At 34.1% G+C, this 17,360-nt stretch overlaps 1 protein-coding gene across 2 annotated transcripts in view; it reads left to right on the top strand.

Annotated features, from left to right (window-relative positions):
- EPHA6 (EPH receptor A6) overlaps nucleotides 1–17,360 on the top strand; it is an 839,145-nt gene that overhangs the window by 490,555 nt on the left and 331,230 nt on the right. For both annotated transcript variants that reach the window (XM_068545596.1, XM_068545595.1), the window contains exon 6: nucleotides 17,039–17,163. In XM_068545596.1, the coding sequence (XP_068401697.1) occupies nucleotides 17,039–17,163 (125 nt within the window). The remainder of the gene's footprint in view (nucleotides 1–17,038; nucleotides 17,164–17,360) is intronic.

The following is a 17,360-nucleotide window of genomic DNA, read 5'->3' as shown; positions in this document are numbered from 1 at the left end:
AAAACATATAGAATCTTAGCGTTACAACCTATAAAATTATCGAATCCAGCAGACTTTTACTGATCAAGAGATGTTAAACTGTGGCGAGGGAAAGTGAGAGTTCAGCTTAGGGGGTGGAACAGGTATCAGGATGATGAAAATGGGTTTGGAATTAGTGAAAAGGCAGTTGATATTGGGAGCACTCAAAATCGATAATCAAATAACTCAGAATATTTTGGGTTTTGCTTTTATTTCTCAGTCCAAATGCATTTTCAATTGAGACAGTTCAATAATGGAAAATATTGAAAAGAAACTAACCCAAGATGGGTTTTAATATTATACAATCAAATTATGGCGTAATGTCCATTTTCATCATCACCATATGTTCAAACTCTTATCACTTTGCAATAATCTTTCCTTATTTTCTGGTAATATTATATTATTATATGTTATTATTATTTTTTTACATTAATTCTACTCTCATAAAATGATGATTATATGCATGGAGTATGTAAATTAATTAGATAGTGTTCACATGGTGCCTTAAAGGATTTATAGAACAGAACCTCAGAGGGCAGGACAATTGTCTGAAGTCTTGAAACAAGATTTAAACAAGTTCTGAATAAAAGAGATACTCACATGCAAGGTACCTAATGTGTTTGTGCGGCACTGTACTAGGTCCTATGGGAGCTTCAGATCTTGAACTGTGACACAGTTCCTAAAGAACAGTTGGTAAATGCTGGACTTAGTCTGGAGTCTGCTCCTTATCTCTTATGTAATTGTGAGTAAGTTATTTCCAGTCTGATCCTATTTCCTCAACTTTAAAATGAGAATAGTGTACTTACAAAGTTACAGTGTATTTCAGGTGATTTAATATATGTGAAAGAGCATGAGAAGTTGAAAAGTGAACTACAGTATATTATTATTTATTCTATAAAGAGGAATAGAATAGCAAGAGCTTAAGATAAAGGCAGTCAATGCTAGATGTCATGTGGAATAGACAATAAATGTTTTAGGAGTTCAGACATCAAAATCAATTCCATTTGAAGAGATCAAAGAAGTCTTAAGCTAGTCTGTGTCTCTATCTTAAGGGAAAAAAGGTAATTGCTCTATTTTATCTTATAAGATGAATAGAAGTCCTTATATGAGAATCTCCCTTCTAAAATTCCCAAGGTTATTCATGGGTTGTTTCACAGCCCTAAAATGTGAGTGAAGAATTTCTGGTCTGTTTATGCACCTTAGGGGTCCAACAGCATAGAAAAGGGTCTTTATTTTTCCTTCTTGAGACATCTAATAAGCAAATCCATAACACTTACGAGACTAATTTTCATAAAACTTCTTCATTTAAAATACTTTTGAAGCCAGTCATCTTCCAGCTAGCTTTCTCTGCAATTTTGTATCCTCCTTTAAATTCAAGGATGACGGAAATACAGGGCAACTAAAATTTGATGATACCTCCATAAGTCACATGTATCACTTCATAGTCATAGCTTATAAATATATTAATATTTAGGTTCAACCCTTTGAAATTTATTAAAATTTTTAGTTATATTTTTGAAAACAATCTTTAGAATAATGAGCTAAGGCTAAGATTAGTTAGGCTCTTTGAAATAAAATCATATTCCTTTTAAATCAATTTTAAAAATTATGGATAATGTAATAATTAGTGTAATTTAAAAATCAGTAACTATCAGACAATGATTAGATTTATGTCTGTTTTGCTCTTTTAACATCTAGCTTTCCTAGGCCAGCATGGTAATGGTAAACAGCTATTAGTAATTTAATGCTATTATAGTTTTTATATATACATATATATGTGTATATATATACACACATATATATATATATATTTGTTTTGTTTTTTTAGAGAACCCACAGTTCAATTTTTTTCAGAGCAAAGAAAAGAGAAACTTTTGATCACACTAGAAGAAACTCAGCCAGAAGTTTGGAATCTGTACTGAAACAACAGGTTCAATGAGGACAATATCCTGCAAATACAGTTGATTCGCTGTTGCATCTGTCTGCTGTTTGTCTAATATTAACAACTATAAACAGAGTAGTGCAAATAGTATTTGGAAAAAGCCTTTCACTGTTACAGTGTCAGGCACAACATTCCACTTCTTTTCTTACCATTGGTTTTCTTTGCCTACCTGGGCTTCCTCTTCTTCAGTAAAGTCACTTTTGATATTGAAGGTCTTGAGAATCTCCTCATGAGTTTTCCCCCTTGATCATATTGGCAACAGTCTTGCATGTAATATCAAGCAAACCTTTGATGTTTAAATAGTTTGCAGCCAGAGTAAGTTCAAAGAGTGTTCCTTGGGAAACTTTCAGGAATCCTTCTTCCCAGACAGGGATATCATCTCTTTGTTTTTCTTTGTTCTCATCATCCTCAGGAGAAGGGTCATCCTCGTGGTGGGTGCACCACTGAATGACCTTTCTTAATGCTGCTGAATTAAGATTTGGAGAGGAACTGGTCATTATCTCCTTCATGATCCATTCCAAATCTTCCAAAATGGTCTTGATAGATACACAATTTAGTTATATAATAGATACACAATTTAGTTATACAGTTTGGGGGCATTTGCTATTTTTAAAATGTTTTGAATCATGGCAGGCATGTCATTTTGCATATTGTTTTGTCACTTTAAATATTATACTTATTTCCCCATGCCTGTATGTCTACATCATTTTTTAAGCAGCTTGATTGAAATCTATTGTATGGATTTCTTTTAAGAGTCTGAATTTTTTTTAAGTACAGCAATAAAACTTGTATGTAAAACTTTATTCATTACATTATTTTAAAATTTATATTTTTGCAAGCTTTATCACTTAGCTGCTTCCTTTCCACAATATATGTTAAAATGATTTTAGTCATTTACTTATAGATGACTTTCCTGGTTATTTTAATATAATTTTTTTCTCTTTTTTGATAATATTTAAGTTGGTTCATTTTTTCCTATACCTGGAACATGATTCAGAGTTTTTGATGAAGCGACTGAGGCCCAGAAGTTACAAACCATATTCAAATATAGCTAGGACATTATATTTTAAATCTATTTATATAATTTTTATATATAATTTATATAATATTACAGTTCAAATAATAGTACTTTTACCTAGAAGAATTACTAAAAACCAGTATTTTTTATTTTAATATAATATTATGAATAGGGAGATTGTGTGAAGTTAAGATGAAAAGGGACAAATTATTGATTTTTCTCTAGGGCCATGCCAACTTTCTGAGATTTTGGTGGATAGTATATGTTAAATTCCTAGAAAATACTGGCACAACATATATCGTTTTATTGAAACTTGACAGGTAATAATAAGGTCAACAGAGTCTCAGACTGGTCTAATTTGAGGACATTTTTCCCCCTTATATGTCAAAGAAACTGCATTTTATAGCATCTGTCACATCAACAGTTTCTCAAATGCCTCTGAAATGATGTAATAGTCAGTAGAGGTATATGGTATTAATCACTGAAAACAGCAGCCTAAAGACAAACTTAACAGTGAGCACATTAAATCAGCCAGTCATAAGACTAATAAAATAGAAATTAAAAAGGCACAGATTATACTGAAAATAAATTTAAAGATGATGCTTCAGGTTTTACTCTGTATATGTACGTGCTGATAGTGCTGTGTCATTTTGACTCATTATTAATAGTGATTTTTCACTGTGGGTAGTGAGAAGCTTCTCTGCAAGTATTACCACACATTTTTCACTAACATCTTGTTAAGCTACCTGCCAGCTTCATCTTGGCATAGCAAGAAGTAGAAAGATTGAGCATGCTTTGTGTTACACGATGTTAATTTTTCCTTGGGAAAGACTCTTGAAATTCAAAGGTAAAGAATTTTTAAAAAATAGATCAACATGAACTCTGAGGAAAAACTGGAAAAAAATTAGTCATATATCACCTACAATTTAAGGCAATACAATCACAAAGAGGGAGATCTCTCCCTTTTCTAATAAGAAACGTAGAGAAAGGGAACCCTGACATTGTAGATTGAATAAGGAAAATCTGCAGGACCGGAGTATCCAAAATGTTTTTTAAAGAAAGAAATTGAATGCTTTTTAAAAGTAATATATCAAATGAGTTAGGTAATTAAATAGATGACTTTTTATCACTGCTTTAGAAACATATTTTTTAAAAAACTTACCACTTGTTCTACTGACTCATAAACGTATTCAAAATTAAGGTCTTCAAAGATAAATCAGTTGAATTGTTTGTTGTAAGTTTCCTATTGTTCTTGTAACAAATCACCACAAACTTATTGTCTCAAAAACAACACATATTTGTTATTATACAGTTCTGGATGTCAGAAATCCAAAATAAGTCTTACAGGGCTGGAGGCTCCAGGAAGGATCCATTCTTTCCCTCTTCCAACTTCTTCATTCCTTGGTTCACAGCCTTCTCTTGGGTAGATGTCTCCTCCTACCTCCCTTTTATGAGTATACTTGTGATTATATTGGGCCTACCTGGATAATCCAGGATAATCTCATCTCAAAACCCTTAACTTAATCAAAACTGCAAAGTCCCTTTACCAGAGAAGAACATTCACAGGTTCTGGGGATTACAATGTGGAAATATTTGGAGGCCATAATTCATCGTATCACAGGTGTCATATGGTTGAACATATCACAGTGTTATTCTCAGGTCTAGAAAGGAGACAGAAACTAGAAAGAAAGCACCAATTCTGCTGTATGTAAGTATCACATGTATATCTCAAACTCATAATCAGGTTTTAACCACACAGGGAAAGTAGATAACAGTATATATTACCATTAAACTCTGATTACAGGAAAAAACACATCATGAGCAGATATCATTAGAATATATTATGCTATCTAAAGCACAGTATATCTAATAAACATTTCCAAAACAAGATATAGATCAGAAATATTTGGAAGCATGTTATCAGGTTTCAAAAAATGTCAATTCACGTGATAAATATCACATTTACAAAATTTCACAAGTAAAATTACTGTATTGAGTATAGTGTGTTTTTCTTCTGTGCATACACAGAAGAAACACTATTACATGTTCTTGCTCTGCAGTTATACCCATTGGTTCATTAGCAAAGAAAAGGGGAAAATCATATAGTCTTAAAAGTCTGCTCTGAGTTGTACTTTCTGGTCTATATTATTTATTTATTATATAATTGTTCTTAATTCACATTTCATCATGTTGATTATAATTTCTTTAAATCACACATACACATCTTTCTAGAAAGGAGCACAGGGAGGAAAAGAAAGGAGAGGATAAAGCAAAGAGACACTGAAAAGCACTAAGAAATGACATGAAGAAAGAATAAAGGAAGGAAGAGGGATAGGAAGAAGAGAAAGAAAGAAGAAAAAAAAAGAAAGATTGATAGATAAGCAAAGTGGAAGAGTTAATTCTATTTATACTAAAGGTCAGCACTAAGACTAGGTGGAAGTTATTGGAAGAAAACAATGACTCCATATGAGAACTTTTTATCAGTTAAAGATTTTCAAAAGAGAATGGGCAAGCAACCTCCCCAAGCAGGGGAAGGAAGATACAGAGCCTTCAGCCATGTGAGGAGGATACAGCAGGTGCTGGAGAGACAGACATTCAAGATGGTGGAAGAGTAAGATGTAGATATCACCTTCCTCCCCACAAATACGTCAGAAATACATCTACATGTGGAACAACTCCTACAGAACACCTACTGAACACTGTCAGAAGACCTCAGACTTCCCAAAAGATTTTCTTTTTTTCCTTTTTCTCTTTTTGTGAGTGTGTATATGTATGCTTCTTTGTGTGATTTTGTCTGTATAGCTTTGTTTTTGCCATTTGTCCCAGGGTTCTGTCTGTCCGTTTTTTTGTTGTTGTTGTTGTTTTTTTAGTATAGTTTTTAGCGCTTGTTATCATTGGTGGATTTGTTTTTTGCTTTGGCTGCTCTCTTCTTTTTTTTTTTCCTTTTCTTATTACTTTTTAATTTTTTATTTTTAATAATTTTTTAATTTTTAATTTTAATAACTTTTATTTTATTTTATTTTATTTATTTATTTTTTTCTCCTCTTCTTTTGAGCCATGTGGCTGACTGGGTCTTCATGCTCCAGCTGGGTGTCAGGCCTGTGACTCTAAGGTGGTAGAGCCAAGTTCAGGACATTGGTCCACCAGAGACCTCCCGGCTCCATGTAATATCAAACGGCAAAAGCTCTCCCAGAGATCTCGATCTCAATGCTAAGACCCAGCTCCACTCAAATGACCAGCAAGCTACACTGCTGGACACCCTATGCCAAACAACTAGCAAGACAGGAACACAACCCCACCCATTAGCAGAGAGGCTGCCTAAAATCATAATAAGGTCACAGATACCCCAAAAAACACCACCGGACATGTCCTGCCCAACAGGAAGACAAGATCCAGCCTCATCCACCAGAACACAGGCACCAGTCCCCTCCACCAGGAAGCCTATACAACTCACTGAACCAACCTTAGCCACTGGGGGCAGACACCAAAAACAACGGAAACTGTGAACCTGTGAAAAGGAGACGCCAAACACAGTAAGTGAAGCAAAATGAGAAGACAGAGAAACACCGAGCAGATGAAGGAGCAAGGTAAAAACCCACCAGACCAAACAAATGAAGAGGAAATAGGCAGTCTACCTGAAAAAGAATTCAGAATAATGATAGTAAAGATGATCCAAAATCTTGGAAATAGAATGGAGAAAATAGAAGAAAGATTTAACAAGGACCTAGAAAAACTAAAGAGCAAACAAACAATGATGAACAACACAATAAATAAATTTAAAAATTCTCTAGAAGGAATCAATAGCAGAATAACTGAGACAGAAGAAAGTATAAGTGACCTGGAAGATAAAATATTGGAAATAACTACCACAGAGCAGAATAAAGAAAAAAGAATGAAAAGACTTGAGGACAGTCTCAGAGACCTCTGGGGCAACATTAAACGCACCAACATTCAAATTATAGGGGTCCCAGAAGAAGAAGAGAAAAACAAAGGGACTGAGAAAATATTTGAAGAGATTATAGTTGAAAACTTCCCTAATATGGGAAAGGAAATAGTCATTCAAGTCCAGGAAGCACAGAGGAGTCCCGTACAGGATAAATCCAAGGAGAAACACACCAAGACACATATTAATCAAACTATCAAAAATTAAATACAAAGAAAATATATTAAAAGCAGCAAGGGAAAAACAAAAAATAACACACAAAGGAATCCCCATAAGGTTATCAGCTGATTTTTAAGTGGACACTCTGCAGGCCAGAAGGGAGTGGCAGGATATACTTAAAGTGATGAAAGGGAAAAACCTACAACCAAGATTACTCTACCCAGCAAGGATCTCATTAAGGTTTGATGGAGAAATTAAAACCTTTAAAGACAAGCAAAGGTAAGAGAATTCAGCACCACCAAACCAGCTTTACAACAAATGCTAAAGGAACTTCTCTAGTCAGTAAACACAAGAGGAGGAAAAGACCTACAGTAACAAACCCAAAATAATTAAGAAAATGGTAATACGAACATACATATCGATAACTACCTTAAATGTAAATGAATTAAATGCTCCAACCAAAAGACATAGACTGACTGAATGGATACAAAAAACAAGACCCATATATATGCTGTCTACAAGAGACCAACTTCAGACGTAAGGACACATACAGACTGAAAGTGAGGGGATGGAAAAAGATACTCCATGCAAATGGAAATCAAAAGAAAGCTGGAGTAGCAATCCTCATATCAGACAAAATGGACTTTAAAATAAAGACTATTACAAGAGACAAAGAAGGACACTACATAATGATCAAGGGATCAATCCAAGAAGAAGATATAACAATTGTAAATATTTATGGACCCAACATAGGAGCACCTCAATACATAAGGCAAATACTAACAGCCATAAAAGGGGAAATCGACAGTAACACAATCATAGTAGGGGATTTTAACACCCCACTTTCACCAATGGACAGATCATTCAAAATGAAAATAAATAAGGGAACACAAGCTTTAAATGATACTTTAAACAAGATGGACTTAATTAATATTTATAGGACATTCCATCCAAAAACAACAGAATACACTTTCTTCTCAAGTGCTCATGGAACATTCTCCAGGATAGATCATATCTTGGGTCACAAATCAAGCCTTGGTAAATTTAAGAAAATTGAAATTGTATCAAGTATCTTTTCCAACCACTATGAGACTAGATATCAATTACAGGAAAAGAACTGTAAAAAATACAACCACATGGAGGCTAAACAATACACTACTAAATAACCAAGAGATCACTGAAGAAATTAAAGAGGAAATAAAAAAATACCTAGACACAAATGACAATGGAAACACGATGACCCAAAACCTATGGGATGCAGCTAAAGCAGTTCTAAGAAGGAAGTTTATACCAATAGAATCCTACATCAAGAAAGAAGAAACAACTCAAATAAACAACCTAACCTTACACCTAAAGCAATTAGAGAAAGAAGAACAAAAAAACCCCAAAGTTAGCAGAAGGAAAGATATCATAAGTATCAGATCAGAAATAAATGAAAAGGAAATGAAGGAAACAATAGTAAAGATCAATAAAACTAAAACCTGGTTCTCTGAGAAGATAAGAAAATTGATAAACCATTAGCCAGACTCATCAAGAAAAATAAGGGAGAAGACTCAGATCAATGGAATTAGAAATGAAAAAGGAGAAGTAACAACTGACACTGCAGAAATACGAAGGACCATGAGAGATTACTGCAAGCAACTATATGCCAATAAAATGGACAACCTGGAAGAAATGGGCAAGTTGTTAGAAAAGCACAACCTTCCAAGGCTGATCCAGGAAGAAATAGAAAATATAAACAGAACAATCACAAGCACTGAAATTGAGACTGTGATTAAAAATCTTCCAGCAAACAAAAGCCCAGGACCAGATGGTTTCACAGGTGAATTCTATCAAACATTTAGAGAAGAGCTAACTCCTATCCTTCTCAAACTCTTCCAAAATACAGCAGAGGGAGGAACACTCCCAACTTCATTCTATAAGGCCACCATCACTCTGATACCAAAATCAGGCAAAGATGTCACAAAGAAAGAAAACGATGGGCCAATATCACTGATGAACATAGATGCAAAAATCCTCAGCAAAATACTAGCAAACAGAATCCAACAGCACATTAAAAGGATCATACACCATGATCAAGTGGGGTTTATCCCAGGAATGCAAGGATTCTTCACTGTATGCAAATCAATCAATGTGATACACCATATTAACAAGTTGAAGGAGAAAAACCATATGATCCTAACAATAGATGCAGAAAAAGCTTTCAACAAAATTCAACACGCATTTATGATAAAAACCCTCCAGAAAGTAGGCATAGAGGGAACTTACCTCAACATAATGAAGGCCATATATGACAAACCCACAGCCAACATCGTTCTCAATGGTGAAAAACTGAAACCATTTCCTCTAAGATCAGGAACAAGACAAGGCTGTCCACTCTCACCACTATTATTCAACATAGTTTGGGAAGTTTTAGCCCCAACAATCACAGAAGAAAAAGTAATAAAAGTAATCCATATCAGAAAAGAAGAAGTAAAGCTGTCGCTGTTTGCAGATGACATGATACTATACATAGAGAATCCTAAAGATGCTACCAGAAAACTACTAGAGCTAATCAATGAATTTGGTAAAGTAGCAGGATACAAAATTAATGCACAGAAATCTCTTGCATTCCTATACACTAATGATGAAAAATCTGAAAGAGAAATTAAGGAAACACTTCCATTTACCACTGCAACAAAAAGAATAAAATAACTAGGAATAAACCTACCTAAGGAGGCAAAAGACCTGTATGCAGAAAACTATAAGACGCTGATGAAAGAAATTAAAGATGATACCAACAGATGGAGAGATATACCATGTTCTTGGATTGGAAGAATCAACACTGTGAAAATGACTATACTACCCAAAGCAATCTACAGATTCAATGCAATCCCTAGCAAACTACCAATGGCATTTTTCACAGAACTAGAACAAAAAATTTCACAATTAGTATGAAAACACAAAAGACCCCAAATAGCCAAAGCAATCTTGAGAAAGAAAAATGGAGTTGGAGGAATCAGGCTCCCTGATTTCAGACTATACTACAGAGCTACAGTAATCAAGACAGTATGGTACTGGCACAAAAACAGAAATATAGATCATCTGAATAGGATAGAAAGTCCAGAGATAAACCCACACACATATGGTCACCTTATTTTTGATAAAGGAGGCAAGAATATACAATGGAGAAAAGACAGACTCTTCAATAAGTGGTGCTGGGGGGCTTCCCTGGTGGCGCAGTGGTTGAGAATCTGCCTGCCAGCGCAGGGGACACGGGTTCGAGCCCTGGTCTGGGAAGATCCCACATGCCGCGGAGCAACTAGGCCCGTGAGCCACAATTACTGAGCCTGCGCGTCTGGAGCCTGTGCTCCACAACAAGAGAGGCCGTGATAGTGAGAGGCCTGCACACCGCGATGAAGAGTGGCCCCCACTTGCCACAACTGGAGAAAGCCCTCGCACAGAAACGAAGACCCAACACAGCCATAAATATAAAATAAATAAATAAATAAATAAATAAATAAAATTAAAAAAACAAAATGACAGCTGGACGGGAGTAGACTACTTCATATCTGTTAAAAAAAAAATAAGTGGTGCTGGGAAAACTGGACAGCTACATGTAAAAGAATGAAATTAGAATACTCCCTAACACCATACACAAAAATAAACTCAAAATGGATTAAAGACCTAAATGTAAGGCCAGAAACTATAAAACTCTTCGAGGAAAACATTCGCAGAACACTCCATGACATAAATCACAGCAAGATGCTTTTTGACCCACCTCCTAGAGAAATGGAAATAAAAACAAAAATATACAAATGGGACCTACTTAGAAGCTTTTGCTCAGCAAAGGATACCATAAACAAGACAAAAAGACAGCCCTCAGAATGGGAGAAAATATTTGCAAATGAAGTAACTGACAAAGGATTAATCTCCAAAGTTTACAAGCAGCTCATGCAGCTCAATATCAAAGAAACAAACAACCCAATCAAAAATGGGCAGAAGACCTAAATAGACATTTCTCCAAGAAGATATACAGATTGCCAACAAACACATGAAAGGATGCTCAACATCACTAATCATTAGAGTAATGCAAATCAAAACTACAATGAGGTATCACCTCACACCAGTCAGAATGGCCTTTATCAAAAATCTACAAACAATAAATGCTGGAGGGGGTGTGGAGAAAAGGGAACCCACCTGCACTGTTGGTGGGAATGTAAATTGATACAGCCAATACGGAGAACAGTATGGAGGTTCCTTAAAAAACTAAAAATAGAACTACCATATGACCGAGCAATCCCACTACTGGGCATATACCCTGAGCAAACCATAATTCAAAAAGAGTCATGTACCACAACGTTCACTGCAGCTCTATTTACAATAGCCAGGACATGGAAGCAACCTCAGTGTCCATCAACAGATGAATGGATAAAGAAGATGTGGCACATATATACAATGGAATATTAGCCATAAAAAGAAACGAAATTGAGTTATTTGTAGATTGGTGGATGGACCTAGAGTCTGAACTACAGAGTGAAGTAAGTCAGAAAGAGAAATACCATATACTAACACATATATATGGAATCTAAAAAAAAAAAACCAAAAAACAAAAGTGGTTCTGAAGAACCTAGGGGCAGGATAGGAATAAAGACGCAGATGTAGAGAATGGACTTGAGGACACGGGGAGGGGGAAGGGTAAGCTGGGGCGAAGTGAGAGAGTGGCATGGACATATATACACTACCAAATGTAAAATAGATAGCTGTTGGGAAGCAGCCGCACTGGGAGATCAGCTTTGTGCTCTGTGATCATCTAGAGGGGTGGGATAGGGAGGGTGGAAGGGAGATGCAAGAGGGAGGAGATATGGGGATATATGTATATGTATAGCTGATTCACTTTGTTATAAAGCGGAAACTAATGCACCATTGTAAAGGAATTATACTCCAATAAAGATGTTAAAAAAAAAAATAGAATGGATAGCTTTGTGAAGAAGTATACTCTTTAGTGCAACTGCTGAATTAAGAAGTGGATACCCAGCTATCAGCGGTACATTTAAGGGTTTTCTGCATTGCTGAAAAGAAATGTATTAAATGGCTTGTAAGATCTGTCCTAATATTGCGATTCTGTTACTTAACATTCACTATTAAGATTTTCATTGTCACGAACACATGTGCATAAGAGTGTGCACTCGCTCGCTCTCACTCTCTCTCCCCTTCCCCCAGTTTCTCTTTCTCATCTAAACACACACACACTCATGCACACAGGCTATCCCGATTTATAAACCTTCATATGCCTACTATGCTTAGTAGATGACTGAGAATTAGCAATATTTGATAGATCTTTAGGAAAACACATCATCTCATGACCCATGGCATAAGTCTTGATTACGTGCTCAAAATAAGACATATTTGTGATAATCCACAGTGTGATTTTGAACTGTAGTGTTAGTGTTTGATATTTTAAATTTTCAAGAAATAACCTTGACATTTTGAGTTAATGTCAAAATTGGCCTTCACGTCTTGTCATTAAACAATTGCTCACTTCTCTGAACCTCAGTGTCTTCATCTTTAAAGTGGAGACAGTCTCCTTCCCATAGATTTATGAGAATGAAATAAGATAACATACATGGTATAAAGTAAACGTTTAATAAAAATTGATTAACTCTTAACTAGGAGCAAAATAATTAACTAACTAGAACAATTCACTGTTTCTTCAGATATCTCCACATAAGCATAAGAAAACAAAGCTTTTCAAAGTGTGAATAAGATCTCTTTTGCTAACTAACTCCACTTCGTACTTTTATTTTCAATTTTTGTTACATAGTTTTTGGTAAACTATTTGAGATTCAGAAAATGTAGTAATCAAAAAGGTTTGTATTAAAACCATTTTTAAGAATGTAGTAATCTGTTCAACAGTCATTTATTTTGAAGGTCAAAGATAAGATTTTTGAAAGTTTAAGAAAGAATGTATATCAGAAATACAATTCTGCTGAAGGCTATACTGAACACATAATTCTTACTCAGGAAACATTGCTTGAGTCATCAGGTCTTTCAGTTGGCCTCTGATCTGACAAACTCCAGAAGATATTACTTCCCTGACTATTTCTCTCCTTCTCTGACTTTTTAGAATCATAAGTAAAGATCAATTAGTTGCCCTTTTGTGTCCTAAAATCAGTTTTTCTCATGTGAAGGAATAAACGTATTTTCTGCTTTATATCAGTTGGCGCTACAGTGTTGTCACAATATGCCAAATTCAGATGCTATGTAAACTTGAATTATTAAGACAAATTCATTAAATATATTCAAAACAAATGCTTTAGGTTTCATGCATTGAAACCTTATTTTAAAATGAAATTCTGTATAGTGTTGTTCTTCTCTGAAAATATAAAATGCAGCATTTGGGTTTTATTGACCTATTAATTGTTTCCCACATCCTCTGCTTTCAAACTCATTAAGTGTTTAAAATGCGTGCTTAGTGTTTATTGATACAGCTTTTTTCAAAAGCAATATGGTAATAATAGTATGACACAAAATCCAAATTATATAAAGCAATTTTCTCTATAAAATAACAAAATCAAAATTTATGCACAAAAATTTGTGCATAAAATATCAGAACTCTAACAGGACAATATTGGAAACTTCAATATCCAACATTAGAGGAGTGACTTGATAAAGTATCAGTATAATTGAATATTTTAGCCATTGAAGTAAAAATTATAGAAACTATATTAAAGTATGGAATAGGGATAAGAATATATGGTTTAAAATAGAATTATCTAGAATTAAGTATATTTAACAACTATGTAAAACGTGGATGTTTACATATGAAAGGAATGTGCAAAAGTGAAGAAATTTTAGTATTTACATAGATCTTAGGGCCTGAAGTCCATGTGTAAGTGAAGAATCTATGTAGTTAGGGAACAGATTCTTTATTTCTCTTTTATAAAAGTATAGAAGAGGATTCATATAATTTAGGTGATGTGTCTGTACAATTAATTAACCATTGGAGAAATGGAAATAGAAAAGATAGTACCTAGATTTTAACCAGTAGTCATTCTAAAATGCTACTGGCCTAACTGAATTTTTTTATAAGTTTTGCAGGGATTATATCATTTGACCTTGAGTGCTAAATAATTATGAGGCAAAAAGTAATACACTGGTAATATTGCTTTGTGATATTGTACATTAAACTGAAAAATAAACTATAAGATTGTATACATGAAAAGGACATTTTCAAAAGTTGTAAGAAACTGATGTACTTTAATCAACTTCTAATTTGTTTTATTCACTTTAAAGTTATAATTTTTCCATAAAGCACCATTTAATACATTATTATACTATAATTCAAGAACATTAATGCATTTTTCAACAGGGATAAATTTACTAATGGTAACTTATTAGCAGTGAATATGACTCAGTTTAAATAGTGAATTATCGGAACACTTTCTTATTTACCATATTACCCATTTCTATTTTAGCTTATGGCACAAACTTCTATTTCTTATAAATTTCTATAATTATCGCTCATTTTAAGAATATATCTTAATCCAGCAATAATGCTGTCACTGAACAGCTGGAAAGAGTTTTAAATATACTTTCTAAAGTACTTAATTCCTTAGGAGAACCAAACTTGTCATTCTCACAAATTTAAGAAAGTACTGAATAGTTTATCCTTAAGATACAAAGGCAACATTGGGAAGTAAATTACCACATTTAATACTTGAGTCTTTCTTATAAATTTAAAGAATTTTCATCTTGATCATAGAGAATCAATTTTTTCAAATCCTGTTTTCAATTGCAATTGGTACATTTGAATGGATTTCTGAAAATGAACTGGAAAGATATCATGAGTTCATAATGATACTTCTAATTCTAGTTTACTAGTATAGGGTATTTACTTACCTTCATTGGTCTGGCATCTGTATCTCCTTTTTCCCATAGGAAAAAAATCCTAGTTCTCAATAACACCAACAAAATTACTCATTTGATTTATCCCTCAATACACACACACACACACACACACACACACACACACATATTCAGAATTACAATACCAGTAGTAACACTAACAATATCATTACTAAAAACAGTTTAATAATTTTTGCAGTTTTTTTTAGTACTTAAAATATGTTCTATTGGTATGTATGTTAAGTTACTGTGGGGTTTTTTTTAAATTATTTATTTATTTGTTTATTTATTTTTGACTGTATGGGGCTTCGTTTCTGTGAGGGCTTTCTCTAGTTGCGGCGAGCGGGGGCCAGGGCCACTCTTCATCGCGGTGCGCGGGCCTCTCACTATTGCGGCCTCTTTTGTTGCGGAGCACAGGCTCCAGACGCGCAGGCTCAGTAGTTGCGGCTCACGGGCCTAGTTGCTCCGCGGCATGTGGGATCTTCCCAGATCAGGGCTCGAACCCGTGTCCCCTGCATTAGCAGGCAGATTCTCAACCACTGCGCCACCAGGGAAGCCCAAAGTTACTGGGTTTTAATGTCATTTTAAGTAGTTCCTCTTGAAGGCTATGCTTTCAACTAAGTACACAGGTTTCTTTCTACTGATTTTTTGAGATTGCTCTTTTAAACGTTAATTTGTTTTTTAATTATTTAAAATATTTACAGGGTTCCAAAGTAAACCTTTGGGGAAGATATATTCAGAGATGTTTTGCTTCTCACCCTGTAGTGTCCATCCTATTGCCTCCCACCCTCTAAGGGTAACCATTATTATTCGTTTTTATTCTAGGCTTATCCTTACATTGTTTTTTATACATTTTTCTCCATCTCACTTTCTTCACTTAAAAATATATCCTGAAATAACTCCATTCTAGTATTTATATATGGTCACAATTCCTTTTTACAATTTCATAATTCTCTGGTGGATGTAGCGTAGTTTTTTCAATCAGTCCCTTATTGATGGGCATTTAAATTGTTTCCAATCTTTACAAATAAATCTCAGTGAGTAGTCTTATAAATATGTTACTTTGTATTTCTGCAGTGTTTCTTTCAGATAGCGTCCCAAAAGCCAAAGCATAAATGAATATATAATTTGCCTTAAATTGTTAAATTTCCCTTTATAAGGATTGTGCCATTTTGCCTTTACACCAACAATGTATTAAAGTGCTTTTTCCCATAGCCTAGCCAACAGAGCCTGGTGTCAAATTTTTGGATTTTTTGCCAATCTAATAGATGAGAAATGGTATCTCAGTATATTTAATTTGTATTTTTTAAGAGTAAGTTTTAATTTCTATGTAAAAAACTCCTTTTATGAGTAATTGGAATATTTAAAAATGAGAAGTATTTTGTTAGATAAAAGAACCTGCAGTATATACATTCTAGGTAAATTTTGAAGTTTAACACAAGATTACTTTCGGTTAGGATTGGATTGTTAAAACAATGTTACATAGAAAAAGAAGATAGACATGATTGTGAAAATGAACTTCAGAAATTAAATATTTCGTTTTTATTCAAATGTCATAGAAACCATGCAAAAGAAATAATCCTCACATTGATAAGCAAAAATTTACTGTAGTTAAGAAGTTTGTGATATAAACTTCTATAAAGTACTAAGACTTTATAAAGTACCAAGTCTTGAAGGAAAGTCTGTAAATGATCTTGTAATTGCAGAGGATTTTCTATAGCAGACTTAGATTTGATTAAATATAGAAGTCAAGTCTATTGTACTTCAAGTTGTAGCCCAAAACCAAAGCCTGTTTAAGAAAAATTGTTGTCCCCTAACAAAACCAGAGATGATGAGTTCTGGTCCTTATTCGTGGACTGAGTCTTTCCTATGTTCCTTAATAATGTTTCTAAATATATTTTAATATTTTATTTGGATTGAATATAGGAGATCCTATCATATTACTCTGACATCAGTAACTAATGTCCTCTTCAACAAGAATCGTGTTTTCCTTAGAAGACAAAATATTAAAGAAAGGATTATGGAGAATGATTCCTGCCAATTAATTCTCAGTTATTTTCTTTCCTTTCAGCACCTTCCCTGATAGGTATGGTAAGGAAGGACTGGGCATCCCAAAATAGCATTGCCATATCATGGCAAGCACCTGCTTTTTCCAATGGACCCATACTGGACTACGAGATCAAGTACTATGAGAAAGTAGGTCTTATTTGGAGCTTCCTAAAAATCTACATATACATATATATGCATATATGTATATACTAAACATGTTGTTATACAATATTATTTTACTTTAAAACCTATTCTTTTTCGGCCTAACTTCATACCTACTATGTCTTTGAATACTCTCTAATATACTATTGTGCTTATAATTTCTTAATTAATTTGTCTTGTTT

The sequence above is a fragment of the Eschrichtius robustus genome, chromosome 6 (genome assembly GCF_028021215.1).
Source record: "Eschrichtius robustus isolate mEscRob2 chromosome 6, mEscRob2.pri, whole genome shotgun sequence".
NCBI lineage: Eukaryota > Metazoa > Chordata > Mammalia > Artiodactyla > Eschrichtiidae > Eschrichtius > Eschrichtius robustus.
This window is presented reverse-complemented; position numbering and strand designations above follow the sequence as displayed.